Source organism: Raphanus sativus, chromosome 1, assembly GCF_000801105.2.
Source record: "Raphanus sativus cultivar WK10039 chromosome 1, ASM80110v3, whole genome shotgun sequence".
In the NCBI taxonomy this organism is placed as follows: Eukaryota; Viridiplantae; Streptophyta; class Magnoliopsida; order Brassicales; family Brassicaceae; genus Raphanus; species Raphanus sativus.
In genome coordinates, this window is record NC_079511.1 from 1,230,531 (window position 1) to 1,251,307 (window position 20,777).

A 20,777-nucleotide genomic window follows, 5' to 3' on the forward strand; every position below is an offset into this window, starting at 1 on the left:
GACCATTCATATGAATGTCTTTGAAACTTTGATAAATTCCACTTTGATTTATGGGGAATGTAATGCATCAGAGATTTTTCAGATGTGTGCCTTTTGGCATTATGAGGTTGGACTAGCCATGACCTTGAAAAATATCTTTTGTCTCTTAAATTAATGTGGCTTGGTCCACTATAGAGAACAAAGACAAAATAAAATGATGTCGAAATCTAATTGGCCTTTTTAAGGCAATACGAAGTCTCGTATTCAAGTTGATCATCATTCTTATGGTCGAAATAATTCGCACCATCTAGATGGACCCAATGGGCCATAGGGTTCTATCCCTTTATGCTCTCCTGGTAGAGTTCAATAAGGTGTTTGGGAGTTCTACATTGGTTGGCCCAATGGTTGTTCAGCCCACACTGATGGCAAGCAATTTTTTGTCGAGGCATGGGTTTTTAAAATCGGACTTATACCCACGGCTAGGTTGATAACCTTGGCCTCGGCCTCGACTATGGAGTGACTGTGGGTGATATCCACGCACACCCTTGCCATCTTCCATGGCCTTTTACATGGCCATGGTTTGACTCTTTCATATGGCTCTTTGGCCGTATATGCCTTAGGAAATGCCTTAAAATCCAGGAGGCCTCATCTTACTATTCCTCATGAGTAACTTATTGTTTTGCTTAGCAAGCAACAAACAAGAGATTAAATTTGCATATGTGGAGGAAACCCTTTTCTCGGTATTATTGCTGAAGCAAAACATTGCTTGTGGAATGTAGAGAATTTCTTCTCTAACATGTCAGCATATGTGATAGTCTCTCCACACAGTTTCAACTATGAGACTATCATGAATAGAGCCGAGTTATACTCATCCACAGACTTATAGTCTTGGGTCTTTAGGTCCCTCAAATCATATAGGACCTTTGGTAATAGCACCGTATTATGGTGATCATTTCTGGATTTAAGATTTATCCAAAGGTCGAGAGGATTCTCAATAGTGAGATATTGATCATTGAGACTTTCAGTAAGGTGATGGCTTATGATTAAGAAAATCGCCTTGTATCTATCTCAAAAGTGAGAAATTTAGATTCAATCACCAAGATTTAGATTTCAAGATGATTTTCAACATCTGAATATTTAACATTGCTTTCAAGCATCAAGAATTTATATAAGCAATAGAAGCCTTAATTTATATGATTTAATTTATATGATTTAATAATGATTTAATAAGGCTTCCCCCAAATCATATAATATATTTGCTTTAAGTATTTCTAGTATGATAATGATCAATTGATCACTGCATCTAGTGATCCTTTTAATTATAATTCATATTTGGATTGATTATATATGTATATAATTTCATATAGGGTTTCCAAGCCCTTTAGAATTTTGAATAAGGATCAATCATAATTTTAAATGAGATCAAGCAATATGGATGAAAATCAATCACAATGGTCCAATGATAAATGCATGGCTCAAGAACTAATCGGATGTATGTTCTGTCCTAAGCATTGGACCAAAATAATATAAATGTGATTCTTAATGCAAGAGGATACTTGATTTTCAAAGATCATAAAATGAAACTAAAACCGAAAGATATTTGGTTTTCAAAGATCATAAAATAATAACCGATTCCTTCCCCCATTTACCGGGTAAACCAAGACAAGAAAAATTTATAATTTTCAGCAAATGTCTAAACCAAAATCAATTAGATTTCCTATCAATTGGTTTCAAAGCTGGTTATATTTTAATAAAGACAAGCAGGCTTAGTTCTTAATAAAACTATATGACAGGAAGATGCATGGAAATGATCAGTTCATGATATGTGAATGATCTAACAATTTACTTATCCATGTTTGATCGGTTTAAACAGGTTTATAATTTCAATCAAAGCAAACATGCTAAGTTTAAATAAAAACCGATTTGGTCTAATTATATGCAAGTAGTGTGAATCATTTAGATGCAAGCAATATGAACCAATTTTAATTTATATGAACTATTATCAGGATTGTCAATGATATGCAAACAAAAAATCAGTTTTAGCAATATGACAATTATGTATGGTCAGATTTTTAAACAATATGACAATTGCATTCAAAGTTGGTTCAAGATGATTCAAGATGATACAAATTTTTTTTTTTTTTTACTAAACTTATGCTATCAAGTATGCAACAAAATTACTATATAATTTTAATCATCAATTTCAGGCATATGGTAAAAGATCAAGATTAACTATCAACTTATGTGATCAATATTCAATATGATATGAAATCTATTCAAGGTTGGTTCAATTATTTAGCTATCAACCTATATGATCAAATGATTTCATGCATATTTATTCTATCTTATGACATATCAATTTAAAATCAAGACTATATGTTATAAAACTTTTATAAACATTTTCAGTCAAAGATATGCAATTAATAAAATCAAGCAAGCATTTATAAAATCGATTTTCAGTTTATAAAATCTGATTTTGCATTTAGAAAAGTTTTAAAACTCTTGACAGATACAAAATAAAAATTATTGGTCAAGGATATGCAATGAATGATTTTAATTTCGATTTTATAGATGTGTTGACTGAATTTGTGAGATCTGGCCGAAAGTGGCACAGAAAAGGATTCATGGATTTTTGTTTTGGCCAGATTATACATTCATGTTTATCACATCTGGTAAATTGGCCAAAGCATCCATAGGTTTATGGTTCATAAGTTTTTATAAACAAGATTCATATAAATCTTTAGGTATTTTAATCTATTTTTGAGATACTTAAAACTTTTAGAGAATTATAACTTTTATGGATTCAACATAATTCAGAATCAAGTTTCTTATGGATCAATGGATCATAGAAACAAGATTAATATTATGGATTCATATAGATCCTTAGATTTCTTTTCAAATATAATGGTGTTCTTAGATTTTATGGATAGATTAGTTTACCCTTTTACACCACAAGAATCTGAATGGACCACCATGAGAGAGAGCTAATCCACAGATGAGCTGGTTGAGAGAGAGGTGGAGGAGCTGGCCGGAAAAAACCATGAGTCGGCGACGCGGATAGTTTATGCGATTGACGACGCGTCAGATATCGGATCGACAAGCCGTCTTCGGCAACGGATTCCTCTCGTCTTGGGCTTCAGTTTGATAGGTGGATCGTCATCTGGCTCCACAGGGTTTGAGAGATACGGCGGTTTAAAGTTACGCCTGAATGTAAGATTTTCTGGCCGGAAAAGATGGCCGGAAAAGAGAGCTCAGGTGGAGAGCACTATCGTGTTGATAACGTGTTATAAACTAAAGAGAATGTGGAGAGTGATTTGTGAGAAAGTTGTGTCTTTCTCATTAGCTCTTGCCACTTATATATAGTGGTTGTCACATAAGGTTTTACATCAATGGAGAATCTACACAATGAATACACTTTGACTACATTCAAAACAATATCAAGACTTGGTCAAAGCTCATAGATGCTTAGGTTGAATGGGTCTTCATCTTGATGTAAACCTCCTTGGTCTTGGTTATAGGCAATCCACACAAACCATACTATGGTTTATAACATCTTTGTCTTAAGAAAAGGGTAGCTCTTCGTTGTCTTAAGTTAATAAAAAATTACTTTGATTTCTTAAAGTAAAAGAAAACACTCTTTAGTAAAAGAAAACACACTTTCTTTGTCAGTTAATAAAAACAAAGAACTCTGTGTCGGCGAGGTCTTGTTGCCGTACATTTGGTGTTATTATATAACGTTTATTTGACGAAAATTAAACTAAATTATAGCATAGTGCCATGCCTTCTCATCAATGTGCATGCTTTTTTGTCGTTTCCTCTTTGATTCAGTGTTTAGTTAGCCCTTGTTCATGTCTGTGGATTTTTTCTTATGACATTTAGGTCCTTAACAAATTAAATATAAGTAAACATCTTTACCGGCGAACACTCCTATTTAAGTTAAGCCGTGCTCCATCAGTTGAACTCCTCTCTTATTTTTCCTTAGTTCTTAGGCATCATTAAAACTCTAATAACAGAATCTCATTTTCTTTTGTGGCTTTCTACAAATTCGATTTGTAGCCCATCGTTTTCACCTGTGTCATAACAGACTAAGTGTCGTGGTTAATAGAGATGAATAGGTACACATTTAACCCACCCGAAGATGAGCTCATTAACTACTACTTGAATAACAAGATTACAGAAAATGATGATCCTCAGGGGAAACAAATAAACGAGGTCAACATATGCCACCATGAACCAGCAGATTTACCCGGTGGGTTATGTTTAAACTCTAATTAAAATCATAAACCCTAAATTTTCATATTAAGAATTTAACATCACTTATTCATGTTTATGTGTTATTTGAAAAGGGTTGGCGAAGATAGAATCGAGTCACACTTGGTACTTTATATCGCCGGTAGAGAAGTTCGGAAAACTCAACCGGAGGAAGAGGGCATCAAAGACAGGACACTGGAAGATAACGGGGAATAGCTGTACGATTAAGGACACTGATGGTAACCTTATCGGTTTAAAGAAGTTTCTTGTGTTCCAAGAAAACAAAAACAGCAGATCATCTACTCTACTATCCACCACAACCCAACAACACAAGTTCACTTGGATCATCCATGAATTTCATTCCTTTCTCCGCCACCCCAATAAGGTAGTAATTAAAGGACCAAAAGCGATATTAAAACTGCTACCCTTCTCATTTTTCACTTTAAATTCTGTTAATAGTAACTTTATAAATTAGATCAAAATATAAATTTGTGACCCCAGCTATATATTTATGAACTGAAGCGTTAATTAGTGACTATCTATGAATTATGTGAAGGACGCATTTGTTCTCTGCAAACTCAAGAAAAAGACAAGATCACGGCGTGGCGTCGCCGTAGATGCTTCCCCTGCGGTGATAGATCTATCTCCCACTATCATTGCAGATCCTATACTTAATCACCCCCAGGTACTTTATATAACATGAAAACAATTTTTTCATATATATAAGTTGTTGGTATATGTATTTTAAGTAGGTAAAAGCGATTTAAATTAGTTCACAGTTAACTTTAAAAATATAGAAACTAGGTGTATATGTTTTGTTTTGTTTTGTATTGTTTTTTGTACTGTTTCAGTATGAGATTAATATCTTAGCAAGATGTTTTTCTTTGATAGAACAATTGTTTAGGTAGAAAAAAACATAGGACCAACCAAATCAGATTATTTCATCTTCGAATTAGTATTCATATAACTTTTTCAGTAAGATTTTTGTTTGATATGAATGGATTTAATTGGCTTAGATGACTGTATGAATAATTTTAGATGTTGACGCACAACAAGGACCCTGTCGAAGATTATGGTGGTGACTATTGTAATGACTTAGAAGAGCTAATCCCAGAAATCGACAGCTGTAGGTGGCTTGACCACTCCTATCAGTTCGACAATAATCACTGGGGAAGTTTCGCCGATACAACGCATGTACGTACGAAAATTATTTTGCTGAATGAGAATTCTTCAATATATTACAACCAAAGATCCCACGAGCTCAAGTTACAAAAAAAAAGATCCCACGAGCTCGCGTGGTATTTTTATGGTTTATTGATTTGTTTCTTTTGGGACAATCAAGCTGTGAGCACTTGAAAAGTGAGAACACGAGTCCATTGTGTTTTTAGAATATTCGCAGTTTGCAAATATCTGACATGAAGTTTCTCAAGATTATGTATTATATGTTCACTCCATATGTTTAAACTAGTGAGAGTGAAAACTTTTTTTTTTGCTAAAAAAATAAAAATATAAGTGAGAGTGAAAACTTGCGTAGTTGCATTGTAGTAGGTTTAATAATTATTGTGGGTTTTGTTTCAAAAAGTTATCCGATTTATCAAAAAAGATATTCGTCTTTCATAACTATATATCACGATAATAAGTTTATCCGATTTATCAAACTTAGGGTAATAATTTTATTTTCTGAAGCAAATGCTTGGTTGAATATGAGTCATGTCTTCGTACTTTTTCAAACTTATGGTTGTTAAACCATATTTGTACGTTTCTTTATTTTAATTTGAAAACTTTTTTATAAAAAAAAACTTATATTACGAGAAAATTTTATACTAATTCAATTGATTGTTTTGTGTGTGTATATTTGAAAGTCATGGGAACAAGGTGAATCCAGCGGTTTCCCATGCGGAGAAAATGGACACGTGTACGGACAAGACACCGTGGGAAACTCGAAAGTGAGTGACACAACTTTGAGGAAAAAATTGCTTTCTTATTTTATTGGTATAGAAAAATAAAATAAAATACTATAGGGTAAAATAATGAAAATAATTAATCATGTTACAAAAAGATTAATTTATATATTTTCCGCAGCATTTGGAAATAGGGGAATATTGGAACAGCAAGGCAGTGACAGTGGTGGGCCCCGTAACATTTCCACCTCCCAACACCGACCAAATCTAAATATGTTAACTGATTGGAACACGTGGAAGTATCAGACCACACGCGCCGCTCTTACTTCTCAAGAAAGGTTCAGTTTCAACTGCTTCGAGGACTTGAAACCAAAAAGCGGCCATCATTCGGAATCTTTGGATCTTTTCTACTTTAGTTCTCTTTTTGTATTGTACCTTTCCTTTTGGCCTTATTGATACCGGAGGAGTTTAATTTCACGATCTCCCACAAATATATTATAATAAATAAAAGTGATAGGTTGCAAACTAGAATTTGAGGTAGATTTGCACTGTTCCTAAATTCTTTAAATAAAATCTCTCCTGCCAAACTAGAGGAATAAGAAAATAACTTGCCCCAAAGTCTCTTTTACCTTGTGATGTTGAAATGCTTGAAAGAAAAGAAGACTACGTTACTTTCAATAAAAAAAGAGCGCAAATAGGATTTTCCAGTTGAAGGCCTGTCCAGTGACATTTTAGATTTTGATATGACACAGAGTGACATTTATTTTCCATATAAATACTGCAATTATCATGTGACAGACTGACAGTAGTAGTAACTACTACCAAAAGAGTATGAAAGTATCTTCATTCTTGAGCTTGTCTTCTCATATGCTGACCTATTTAGAAAATGATGAATGATCCGTTTAACCTTAATAGTCCATTAATTATGTCAAAATAAAAACATGGATACATAAAAAATAAGAAATTTCTTTGACAAAAAACAAGAAATTTCGTAGAAATCATAGATATAAGAAAGACAAAATTGGAACAAGAATTAAAGGTTTAGGTAGGACTAGCTAGAAATTGATGATGGTCACAAGGAGTAGTGGACCATTTGTTTGTCATATACTGTAAAAGCGAGTACTAAAAGCGAAATGATACAACCTTTTTCATCTAACAAAATTCTCTAGTCACAAATTCAATTATTTATTAGCGCAAATAATGTTGGATACATACGAAAAGAGCATATTCCTGTATTCAATTTTCCACAACACTTAAAAAAGTGCACGCTTACATACATTTAATGTAGACATTAGTGAAATTGATATCCTTATACACAACTTCAATGTTTGATTAAATTATATAAAGCCGATATAGTATGGTGAATTAGATTTTCTTATCGACAAGCTTATTTATCTGACTAAATTATTTAATAAGATAATGAAAAAGATACTGTTGAGTCTGGTGAGATTCGTGTTAATAGCTAAAGTATTTTGGTAAGGAAATCAAGTATTTGGTTACAAATGACACTTGTTAATACTTAGGACAAAGATGAATAAAAATAAAAGTTAGCGTTACTCTAGTGGGGTTTGGACTAGAACATCAACATGACAACATGGACGTGGTATACTTATAGTGTTTTTTGACTCGACATAAATCTTTATTTACATTGTTGAATCTGATGTATCTTGTAGGGGTTAGGTAGGATCGTTTGGGTACAGGCTGATGCTACGTCCCAGAGAATTTGACAACTTTGTCTTTTCATGCCACTTGTTATCACAAATTCGCCTTTATTTATATACATTAGGACACACAATACCAAAAAGTCACAAAACAAGATAAGACTGACATAGAACTTTTGCAAATTTGGAAAATACTAAAAGTACTTATTGATCTCAATTATTAACTAAATTATCCTGTTCTTGGGGGGGATAGAAGAACATAGCAGAGTTTTCTTGATGCAGCTTTGAATTTTCCTGTAATAAAAACCGGCTCTTTTGTTGTTGATGATATAGTGATCCATTTCAGACTCTCCCATCTCAGTCCCTTGTACATCTTCATAAAGATTCTTCTTTTTTTCGGATGTATCAAGACTGGTTTCTTGAGTTTTGCTCACCTTGAATCATATCAAATTATAAACCAAAAATGTTGTGAGTAGTAGCATGATTAAGGGACTGTCAGATCTCAAAGAAAGAGAGAGAAATAAGGCTCACCACCTGAGTTGGTGACATTAGCTTGGTTGTTGAGTTGGGAGCGTTTTGTAGGTCTGTGATTTGGTCTATGCGACGATTTGAGCTACCAAAACTATCACAAGGGCTCGAGGTTTGGATGGAACACTATCATAGTGAACAAAACGTTAGCGTTGTGAGGTGGAAACTGAAAACAGAGGATTACTAAATTTAAGCTTACTGTTGTTGTCGCAGATATCAAATCAGAATCACTATCATCATCGCTAATGAAACCGGTGAGTGACATTTTAGGTCTGTAATCGTTGCGATCCTCTTGCATAAACAAAAGATTCCGATGCTCCTCCTCATCACTATTTTCATTATTAAGCAAAGAGTTCAAATCATGAGGTGAAACATTGTCGAAAGCCCTGCGTAATGCATCATCGATCTGAGTTTCCTTCTCCCCATCAAGCAAGCCAGTAAAGTGACGTGGATTCTGTAACCCCTGAAAAAAATACAAATGAAGTCGTTGACTAAAACAAGTAAAGAGAAAAGACAGAGACCCACCTCAGATCCACCAGAGTTGTTCATATGTGTGAACTGAGAGTGATTATGCTCAACTTCACCACCACCACCACCAGGAGCAGAAGAAGGTAAATCTTTGGGGTCACCCTTAAATATTACTTTACACACTGTATAGGTGGTCTGCACAAAATCAAACACGACCCAAAAAAAAACAATCACACCAATAGCAACACAAAGCCAAATCTGGATTTGAAAAAGTTAAAGCATACTTGAGTAGGAGGCAAGAACGTAGAGACATATTCATGCATAACCCATTCTGATTTCAATTGAAACACAAAGACCCTTTTCTCACCAATCTTCTCGCGATCTCCTCTCTTTCGCATGATATTCGTTGTAACTCCGGTTTTCTTCCAAAAACCAGACTTGGTTTTCCTGCTCTGTCTCTCTCCTCTGTTCTCCTTCCGACCGAAGTAATACCACATCTGGTCTCTCGACTCCCTCCTCGACTTGCCTGGCAAAGAATAAAAATAACAATTAGTCTCTAAGGTTCCGATTCGATTTAACAAAGCACGTGCGTGAGACTTACTAGGTAACTCCCAAGGTTCGAAGCTACAGATATCTACCGTGCTAATGGCTTTGTCTACATGGCTCGTGTCACCACCAAGATTTTTTAGCCTGAGGTAATAGTCCACGATCTCCTCGTCTGTCGGAATGAATCTGAACCCCACCCGATTTTCCATTTTTGTCAAGGAGACGAAAGATTTTTTTTTTTTTTTTTTTTGAGAAAGGGCTTGACGAAAGATCTTTAACGGATGAATATAAAGTTCACAAAAAATGATCAGAAGAGAGCTTTCTCCATTGTTGCCGTTCTGTAAGTTAAAATGGAAGGAAGAAGAGTTGCTTGCTTTTATACAATATTTTTTTTCAAACGTTAATGTTTAACGGTGACGTACGTGGATGTCCGTTATTCTTTTCTTTAATAAAAGCTAATTTCCATTCGTTAAATATTACATCCATTCCAGATTACAGCTCAGATCAGTCCACCTGGGAGCTTGCATCATCAAAAACTGGCTAAACGACGAAAACCAAAAATATATATCTAAGTGCCGCTGCATTTTGCGACGATTCTATAACTATAGAAAGAAAAGAAAAATTAAATCGTGTAAAAGATAAGATACGCTTTTTTTTTCCGTCTATAGTATCTTTATAAAAGGACGAGGCCCACTAAAGAGCCCAGCCCAACCCAAACAAAAGGCCATTCCGGTCCGATTACAACCAAACCCAAGCCCGATATGAAGGGCAATCTAAAACGGGCCTAAAGCCCAAACATTAAACCACGCGTCGCCTTACTGCCACGCGTCTTGGTTTCTTCTCCTGACCGTCCACGCGCCAAACCCACCGTTCGCACGAGCCACGAGTCAGTCATTTACCACATCGTCATCTTGAGTCGAGATTTTCGCCGGAGAAAAACGAAACGACTGATATTTCGCCGGAGCACGCCGTCAACAAATCACCGCACCCACCGTATCACCGAACCCTTCACCGGAGAGCTTCAATCGTCGAACGAGATCTCATCCGGTAATCACCACATCACGAACCATTCTTCTGCTAAAACAAACTCCACCCGCTGATCTTTGAATCGACGACTTCGATAACTTTTCCAAACCGCCGGAGATTTAGCAGCCATAGGTCCCGTGATTACCACCTTGGGAGAAACAAAAACCACCGGAGATGCGAAACTTGGGAAGCCTTCACTCCCGGGAACAAAGCCGGCGACCACCACCAACGGATACGGCACGGCCCCAGAGTCAAAGCCGGTCATCCACCAAACTATGATGCGATACCGGAACTGAAAAACAAAACATGCAACTACCTAAACGCCGAGAAAAAAAAAAAACGGAAAACTTAAAGTCGGACCGGCGGTGGCTGGAAAAGTCCACTCCGCCGGCCGGAGTCGCTGTGCATGGTGGTTTCTCTCTCTAACTTTAGATTGCTCTGCCTTCTCTCTTCTTTGATTAGACTAAAAATGTAGTTAGATAAGATACGCTTAGGTTCTAAGGCTTGCAATTTTTCTCTTTTTTCATAAGATATAAACTCACGGTAAATTTATATATTTGTTTTATTCCAACTGGAAATATATTATTTTGCATCATCAACTCGTCAGCGTGTGACGACATTTGCAAGGAGGTATCGGCAGCTGTCTCCCATAAATAATTGTTACTGTAGTTTCCTTTTTTGTTGTATTGGAATTTGGGTTGCCTACCTACGTGAATTCGGATTTTCTTAAGATTTCATTATATACTTATCTTATTAAATGAAGAACATTACAATTTCTTCTATGTAGATTTTAAAAGTGGACCTCATATATTTAAACTAAATGTTTCATCCTTATATATAATACTTAATATAGTCTAACTTTCCATTGATGTGTTTCTTTAAATACAATTCTCTTGTTTGTCCATATTCCATATATGGTTTTTACATTTATTACATGATAATTTAAATAAGATAGATACTAAAAATACTAAAAATATTAATCGTACTAGAATTACCTTATACAATTCATTTTAAATTGATCAGTATATTTTCATTGGTCATATTGATTTTATTAGTATGAATAACATTAAGTAGATAAATCATATACACATATATAAATATATGACTATTCATTAACTATGTTTGGCCTAATCTACTTTCTAAAACAAATAACACATAGCTTTATATATTGTATAGAATATAGTAATATTGTATAGTATTATACTTATACAATAATACTAAAAATAAACCAAACTGAAATATAATATATATCGAAAATGTTTTGAACCGTTACGCACAAATATATTAGACCTCAGATAAAATTCACTTTGAAATTATGTAATAATTATTTAAAAAAGATAAACTTCATAATGTACAAAAATACATAAGTTATATATCAAATTTTGTGTTACAATAAAAAGACATAACTCGCGCTTGCAAAATGTTACTTTTGCATACAAAAGACAATTTTTGATATTATTCTTTAAACACAAAATTGAATTATACAAACTCGATACTACATAAAACTAAACAATATAGAATACATTTTAAAAATAAAACCCGTGCGGATGCACATGGCCTTTGCGAAAATCGTAGATATGTTTATATAATATATAAATATATTATGTTACACATATTTTCATATAAATAATATCCCAATGTAAGTTAATGTTGAAAATACAAAATATATAGCACTATATATTTTAAATAATATATACAAAATCAACTTTAAGTTATCATAAAATTTAAAAATCAAATTTAGTAATTAAACACATTGCTTATTTAAACACAATAGTACACATTGTTATTTATCAAAATTTTATATTAATACACATTACAATCATGTGTAACATTTAGTACAAACAAAGATAAAAAAAAAATTGTTCCCGCTCGGTCGAGCGGGTTATGATCTAGTATATCTAATAAAATTGTTGATGTCAGTCTATCACATATGGATTTTGATACCAATAGTAAACTTTGTATACTTCTCTAATCTAATACAATAATATTAATCATGTGCATAAGTAAAAAGCAATACACACGCACCTATATATGTCTAAACATAGACTGAGAGTTAACATTTCTAACACCAGTTTCAAGTACTACTATCCAGAAAGCAATATACACACACCTAGCTCCTTCCATATCGAGATAGTAAATGCTAGAAATAGTTTTTCTTAAAACCTTAACATCAGATTTGCATTCTGCATATTTGCGTACATATGATGTACGCTAAAAGAGACTTTGACATTGACAAAGTATGTTTTTATCTATCACCATATATATATAAAAAACCTTCAAGAGATCAAGGTCAATTTAAGGGGTTATTAGGTATCGTGTCGGCATTGATGAAGACGAGTCAAAAAGAGGTGGACCATGACTTTTTGTTATACGACAAAGCTAGGTATAATATCTAAGATATTACAATTGTTTAATTATAAATGGGCATATTATGACAAACCCTTTTTACATCTAACCATTTATTTAATTATAAATGTGCATATTATGCGTAGAAGATACGGAAAAGGTATGCATCACATATACACACGACATTAAGTCTAGAGAAACCAATATCACTTATTTTTTTCGTCGGTTGAGAAATACTTTAGTAAACAAACAGTTTTAAAAATAAATTAAGATTTAGTTCGACTGCTAGAGTATTTTCTTGTATACATATGATACTGTAAAGAGAAGAGAGGAAGCAAAATAAAAGTAACCACTGGTCTAATGAGATAATTTGGACTTGAACATCAACACGACAACATGCACGTGTATGCATACATATATGATGTGGACTTAATAAAAAGACTATTGAAATAAAGTAATTTGATTTGATGCTAGACTTTGCTTTCCTTCTTTATAGAAAACTGTATAATGTCCTGTGGGGATTTGGTAGGTCATGACGAGAGGCTGATTGTGACTTCGAAGAGAATTTGAGACTAATTGTAACAATCTCGTTTTTATAAACCAGAATTAAAATTCTGGTTAATTATTTATTTGGATTAAACCAGCTTAAATCATTAATCATCAATGGTTTAGTAAACCGGGTATACTTATATAATTATAAGTATTACTTTCTTCTTAAAACCTAAAATAAAAAGAGAAGCAACGTAGCCATTTTTCATCACCAGCATCTCTGGCTATCTCCACGTTCTTTTCTCTCTTGGCGGGTTCAACGATCATAATTGACCTTCATCTTCCTGGAGTAAGTAGCTAACTCTTTTCTCTACGTTTCACTGAAAGCGGATCTCCAATCGGATTTGTATTCTAAAAGTTATGTATGTTTTATCAAGGAGTGGTTCTGCATAACACATCTGAGACCAGTATTGAGGAAATTCGAGAATGGATTATCAAATCATGGAATTTTGATGCCAAACTTTCGTGGTAACTTATAGACTCACAAATCTACCTATAGAAGAAAACGGATCATCATTTGGAATTTTGGTTGTAATATTATGATTGTTTATTTGGGACTGATCTCTGCAGAACGAATCCACAAACAGTCAACTTCATCAACGTTTTTCCGTTTATCCAGACTGACCTAGAAAACGAGCGAGATACCATTGGAAAGGTCTCGTTCTCAGCTTTCCGAATCATCTTTTAGATCGTCAAACCGAGGTACGGTTAAGAAGTTATGATCATTTTGGTTTCGGGTATTAAATCTGTTCAAATCCGAAAAACCATAAACTTAGTCTTTTATTGGAAACCCTAGTTATATTTTAGGAAAGTTTCTATTTTTAGAAAGTTTCTATTTTTGGAAACTTTTAGACCTAAGTCGTTAATCCTCGTATTGCAGTTGACCGCATCTTCTGTTGTTCATCTTGGTCAGTGGTTAAGGTGAGGGCTATTCCATTTAAATCTCAACTAGTTTAGTATTACTATTATGGAAATTCTAGTTTCGAAACATGTTCCGTCTCTGTGAATCGAATCTGTTTGAAAGTCTTGTTTATTTATTATTAATATTGATTGTTAAACCGGAACAGGATAATAGAGGATTCAACGGTTGAATGAATTGAGTGATGTTAAAACTGTTATATAAGTATACATATATAATATGGATTGGTTAGCCGGATACATGGAAGTACTTCTGTATCGGCCTATTTGTGTGGAGATTACGGGGTGTACAGGGAAGTACTTCTGTACCACGTATGAGCTGCGGGAGTATAGGGAAGCACTTCTGTACTACGTAGCAATTGTTTGTGTTGTGATTACGGGGTGTACAGGGAAGTATTTCTGTACCACGCATGAGCTGCGGGAGTATAGGGAAGCAATTCTATACTACGTAGCATTGTGTATGAGGAGAATACGGGAGTATAGGGAAGCACTTCTATACTACGCATACTTTTGGTATACATGAATATTTATATATCTATATCCGTATGAGGAAAATGCGGGGTGCAATGAGTAGCTATGTACCATCAGCGCATTGATTGTTATGTGTGACCCGTTAGGTGCCGTGTTTGTTTCATGTTAGATCTATGCCTACATAGTCGTAGTGCTATGTACTGAGTCAGTGGTTTGCGGTTTAGCATCATATACCTCACTGAGTGACTTTCCTGTTATTCACCCCTCCTCTTTTCCCTCCTTACAGGTGAGACCGACGAGTATGAGATTGATCGGACAACTGGTGTTTCTAGGTGTTTTCATTTGTTTTATTCTCAGACTTATATTTTATTATTTCTGGTGATTATTTCAGTATTTCAGTTACGGAGATTTTATGATTATTTATGATTATTATTTTTATTATTTAATTTGGAGAATGCGGGTGTTACAATTGATAGTTGGTATCAATATTTAAAATGATTACAATCTTGTCTTCTCGAATCACTTCTCATCGCAAAGTGACCGTTGGTTCGTTGGATTATAGGTTTTGGGCGGAAACTTTTGGGCCGTTGGCATATGATTCCTTATTGTTTTAAACATCCGATGACTTCAAAGTTAGTAATAGTATAATTTCGGACTCTACCTTGCTTAGAGTAATCTATTGGACAGATTCTCAACTTTTAGGTTCTAAGGATTATTATAGATTATTTTTATACGATTTATACCATTTACACAAAAACAATTGAGAATTTTACACCATTTCCGATGGTTTATTTTTATTTTTTCAAATAAAGTAATTTTTAATAAAATTGGTCGTTATTACAAAATTACAATACTTTAGAGCAAAAATAAAGTAATAAAACAAAATTGTTGTTACAAAGGTACAATACTTTAGAGTGAAAATAAAATAATGAACAAAAAATAAATAAATTATTCTATATATAGAAGAATTTATTTTTGTTGTATTATAGAGTAGAAAATAGAATATCGACAAAATATTTTTTATTCTTTTTTTTTGAGCAACTGAAATATTTTTTTTATTCTAAATTCTATTTTAACGTAGGAAATAGAACATAATTGGAAATGTTTTTAGAATATTACGTCCAAACAAACATAGTAAAAGGTCAAGGATGTAATTTATACGAGAAAGATAATGGATGGACCTATCAACATTATACGTGCGTGGAATACTAAATCTATCTTATTAAAACAGAAAGATTCTGTTGGACTTAACATTTATTTTGTAAGTTTTTAAATTAAATACACATTTATACTTTATAGTTAAACATACTTAAGTCACTAATGTTTCTTTCTTTATACTACTATCCATGTTTCCAAACAATATACTTATTTCTTTATACTACTATCAATGTTTCAAACAATATATTTTTATACTACTATCAATGTTTCCAAATAATACAATAATTAATTTTAGTTATTTTATATCTATCATTTTCTCTTTAAAATTTTGTAAAAACGTCATAATTTCATAAATTGCAAAACAGTGAACTTTAAAATTTCGATTATAAGATTACAATTTATGAAATTATTACAATTTAAATCTGATTAGATTACATATCGGTCATCCATCAGTTCAATCGGTTAGTCTCGGGTTTTAGTGATTTTTAATATGAATATTTTAAAAACATAAATTGAATTGTCAGATCTCCGGATTAACCGGTATAATCACAATCAGGTTGAATTTAAAAATAATGATTTAAATGCAAAAATATTTTAAATACACACTCTTTAAAAATAACCAAAATATTTATTAAATTATTAGTGAAATTTTTCATCGTAAAATATCCCGCGCTTTAAAAGCGCGGGTCAAAATCTAGTTTCGAAATTAAAGTACATACTATACAGAAGTAAGTAAAGAAAAAGAAGTAAGCAATCAAAGAGATTAAAATCGTGACCGTTCATTATGTTATAGGTGAAACGTTGGCCCTTTTGTGACGATGTGGGACTGATGTTTGCATCAGCTGCAGATCTTTAAAATGAATAAAATTTTAAAGAAACATAAGACAGATCTTTAAAATGAATAAAATGTCAACACAGAGATATAAAGCATATATAAACTGACGTAACACGTTGTTGTTTGAAAGCTAAGAAAAAAACTTCAAGCTATTATCTAATACATAATAATACTATTTTAGTGTCAAGATATACTATGAACATTAAAATATATTCTTCTCCAACCATAATACCAACACACTAAAACCCAATTTTAGATTATTATATTATTAAATTTTATTTTTATAAATATTTTAAATATAATTATAATGATTATAAAAATATATTACATAAAAACAAATTATTTCTAAATAATATATAATTTATATATATTTATTTATTTATTTGGTTTAATATTTTATTAATAAAGGAAGTGAATGATGTTGAGTATGGTGAATAATAATATTCTAATTTTGGTATAAAACGATTTATATACACTTAAAATCATATAATTTTAAGGTTAATCACAAAAGGTTTTGTGTCTAAGATAAAATAAAATTCTAGTGTTGGATTGGAAATGGCACAAGCATAACGTTTTTAGACAGTTATTATAAATCTGGTGGTCTCCTTAATGGAAGAAAATAGACACGTGTAGGGATGAAACACAACTGAAATCTCGAAGAAAAAAGTTTCCTGACTACACGAAATTTACACTAATATGGTGGAAACCATCTAAAGTATCAAAATGTGTCAACAACTACACGAAGTTGATGTTAATACATATCCCATGTACGAAGTAAATGATAATATATTGGAAAGATCACAATCGGGTTTAATTGATTTTAAGCTAAGTTAATGAGGCCAATCCGTAATTTATGAAACTTAAATAAATTTAATTGATTTTATTAATAAACTTAATAATTATTAAACTTAATAAAATTACTAATTTATTAAACTTAATAAACTTAACAAAATAATAGTTTTTAACTTAATTAAATTATTAAACTTAATAAAATTACAAATTATTAAACTTAATAAACATAATAGTTTTAACTTAATAAAATTATTAAACTTATTAAGTTTATTAAACTTAATAAGTTTATTTAAACTTAATAAAATTATAATTTATTAAACTTAAGGAAAGTTGTTAACAGATTTATTCAATTTATTCAATTTATTAAACTTTTTCCTGAAGTTTAATAAATTATAATTTATTAAGTTTAAATAATTATTAAGTTTATTAATAAAATCAATCAAGTTAATTAAATTTAAGTTTAATAATATATTGAACTTAAGGAAAAAAGTTTAATAGATTTATTAAATTTATTAAAAATATTTCCTGAAGTTTAATAAATTATAATTTTATCAATTTTAAATAATTATTAAGTTTACTTATAAAATCAATCAAGTTTATTAAATTTATTAAGTTTAAAAATGGTACTTTTATTAAGTTAAAAATATTATTATGTTTATTAAGTTTATTAAGTTTAATAAATTTGTAATTTTATTAAGTTTAATAATTTTATTATGTTAAAAAATTATTATGTTTGTTAAGTTTATTAAGTTTAATAAATTAGTAATTTTCTTAAGTTTAATAATTATTAAGTTTATTAATAAAATCAATTAAATTTATTAAGTTTCATAAATTACAGATTGCCCCCATTAACTTAGTTTAAGATCAATTAAACCCGGTTGTGATGTTGCCAACATATTATCATTTACTTCGTACATATGGCATGTATTAACATAAACTTCGTGTAGTTATTGACACATTTTAATATTTTGGATGGTTTCACCACATTAATGTAAACTCCGTGTAGGTAGGAAACTTTTTTCCAATCTCGAACTGTAGACAACTTTAAGGAAATCACTGTCTTTGCCATTTGTGGTTTTATCAAACAAATCTGTCAAATAATAAAGGTGGAACAGAGCCAGCCAGGAATGTGTCAGAACACCAGCAACGACCAAATCCAATATGTGATGAGATTAGGTCACGTGAAAGCATCAGCAATTTCTTCGCCTGTATACATATTTATAGAAATATTATTGTAGATGTTTTTCTACTCTATATGGATATGAATTCATATTTAGTCCGCTTACTAAAGTATTTACTCAAATCATTTTTGTTTAAGCATTTGATTTACTATGATATTGTAAACGAACCAAACAAATCTGTAAAAGAGCAAAAATTAGCAACTTTAACATTAGTGGGTGTTCGGACTTGATGTAGACCGTAAAGAGAATCTTGACATGCTAACGTTAAGTACTTTTGATTTGATATTATAATCTTCAATCTAAAATATTTGTTGTGGGGATTTATTAGGCTGGCCCATATGACAAGGATTTGATTGCTCTGGTTTGACAATTCTGTTAGTTGCATCGATTGAAATGAAATCAATTTGTCTTCTATGAGTTATAACCATTTTATGATAATAATTCACCTTTATATATAAGATGAGGACATACATTACAAAACCAATTACAAAACAAGATATAAACATAGCTCATACTACGAAGTTAAGAAAAAGGCACTCTTAATTGATGCTTACAGTTGTTGTTATGGAATCAGAATCACTATCACCATCGCTACCGGTCAGTGACTTTTTAGGTCTGTAATCGTTACGATCCTCCTGCATAAACATAGTATTCCCCTGTCCCACATCATTGTTGAACAAACTGTTCCAATCATCAGTTGGCAGATTGTTGATAACCCTGCACATTTCATCCTCGAACTGTGCTTCTTCCTCCAAACCAAGAAAGCCAGTAAAGTGACGTGGATTCTGCAATTCAAACGAGAAGACTCCTGAGAAAAAAAGGGAAGAGGCACAAAAGGAGGAGGGTTGTGAAGTGACTTACCACCTCTGTCTCTGTACTCAGTTCTCCGGAATTGTTGTTCACGTGAGGGAGTAAAGAGATGGTACTTGTAATCTGGAGTGGGTTCTGTAATTCAGAAGACTGATTACTGAGAAAGGGAATAGAGAGACAAACAGACAAGGACGTAAAGAAATGAATTTAAAGTGAGTCTGAGATTGACCTCTAACTCTGTCTCCGTACTCTGTTCTCCAGAACTGTTGTTTACATGAGGGATCAAAGAGAGATCATGCTCAATTTCACCAGCAGAGGAAGAAGAAGAAGGTAAATCTTTGGGGTCACCCTTAAACATTACTTTACACACTGTATATGTCGTCATCACCGTCTGTACAATTTTTTGAATTTTTTTTTTAAAAAAGAACGACCCGAGAACACAAATAAAATAAAATGATAATCGCAGCCAATCAGCAGAGAATAAATCATTTAATACTACGAGCAACCAAATGTTACTATAAATTTATATATACCTGATTAGGAGGAGAGTCAGGAGACGAGAACGTAGCCATATATTCGTGCATAACCCAATCGGATTTGGACTTAGACGGCCCGCCAAGAATCTTACTATTAGAGCGAAACACAAAAACCCTTTTCTCACCAATCTTCTCGCGATCTCCTCCTCCTCTCTTTCGGGTTATTTCCGTTGTAACGCCGGTTTTGCTCCAAAAACCGGACCTGGTTCTCCTGCTCTGTTTGTTATGCATATGTCGTTGGTTCTTCTTACATCCGAAGAAGTACCAAACCTCTTCTGTCGATTTTATCCTCGACTTGCCTGATGAAAGAAAGAACAAAAAGGAGGGAAAATCACTCAAAAATCAGAAACTAGCCAGATCATATGTTCGTACAACAGTGTTAAGACACTTACATGGTAACTCCCAAGGGTCGAAGCTATATATATCGACTGTGTTCATGACTTCGTCTACATGACTCGTGTTACTCTCTAGGTTCTTTGGCCTCACGTAATGTCCGACGATCTCCTCGTCCGTCGGACGGAATCTGAAACCCACCACCGGATCCACCATTTTGTGATGCTGACGAAAGACTCTGAATCAATAACAGACGAAAAGAAAAAAAGAGGAAAAAATCAAAATATGCAGCAGAGAGCTTCTTTCTCCATTGTTGGTCACTCTTCTTCTGCAAATTAATTGTGTGTGAAAGGCGGAAGGGGTTTATATTATTTATATACAATTCGAAAATGATAGTATTGATAATAATTATTAATGAACCATGATGACGGTGGACGTGACGTCAATTCTTTCGTGGGACATACGTGGAATGGTTGACACGTGGTGCG

General features: G+C 32.7%; 3 protein-coding genes across 4 annotated transcripts; 1 reads left to right on the forward strand and 2 right to left on the reverse strand.

The window, feature by feature from the left end:
* Window positions 1-4,086: 4,086 nt before the first annotated feature.
* On the forward strand, window positions 4,087-7,858 carry LOC108836676 (NAC domain-containing protein 69). Its single transcript, XM_056985824.1, has 5 exons — window positions 4,087-4,228; window positions 4,326-4,615; window positions 5,269-5,341; window positions 6,091-6,176; window positions 7,805-7,858. The coding sequence occupies exons 1-5, from the start codon at window positions 4,087-4,089 to the stop codon at window positions 7,856-7,858; spliced, it is 645 nt and encodes a 214-aa protein (XP_056841804.1).
* Window positions 7,859-7,893: 35 nt separating this feature from the next.
* LOC108862555 (NAC domain-containing protein 5-like) lies at window positions 7,894-9,684 on the reverse strand. 2 transcript variants are annotated; one of them, XM_057003112.1, is made up of 6 exons: window positions 9,390-9,684; window positions 9,073-9,314; window positions 8,846-8,983; window positions 8,520-8,783; window positions 8,327-8,446; window positions 7,894-8,226 (listed from the first exon to the last, which is right to left on the reverse strand). In XM_057003112.1, exons 1-6 carry the CDS (start codon window positions 9,541-9,543, stop codon window positions 8,017-8,019), a joined length of 1,128 nt encoding a protein of 375 aa, XP_056859092.1. In that variant the 5' UTR covers window positions 9,544-9,684; the 3' UTR covers window positions 7,894-8,016. The 2 variants fall into 2 exon arrangements, with proteins under 2 accessions (XP_056859092.1, XP_018492222.1); XM_018636720.2 differs by having other exon boundaries at window positions 8,324-8,446.
* Window positions 9,685-19,080: 9,396 nt separating this feature from the next.
* LOC108842358 (NAC domain-containing protein 5-like) lies at window positions 19,081-20,573 on the reverse strand. Its single transcript, XM_057003134.1, has 4 exons — window positions 20,349-20,573; window positions 19,954-20,255; window positions 19,650-19,811; window positions 19,081-19,395 (listed from the first exon to the last, which is right to left on the reverse strand). Exons 1-4 carry the CDS (start codon window positions 20,503-20,505, stop codon window positions 19,150-19,152), a joined length of 867 nt encoding a protein of 288 aa, XP_056859114.1. The 5' UTR covers window positions 20,506-20,573; the 3' UTR covers window positions 19,081-19,149.
* Window positions 20,574-20,777: the final 204 nt, after the last annotated feature.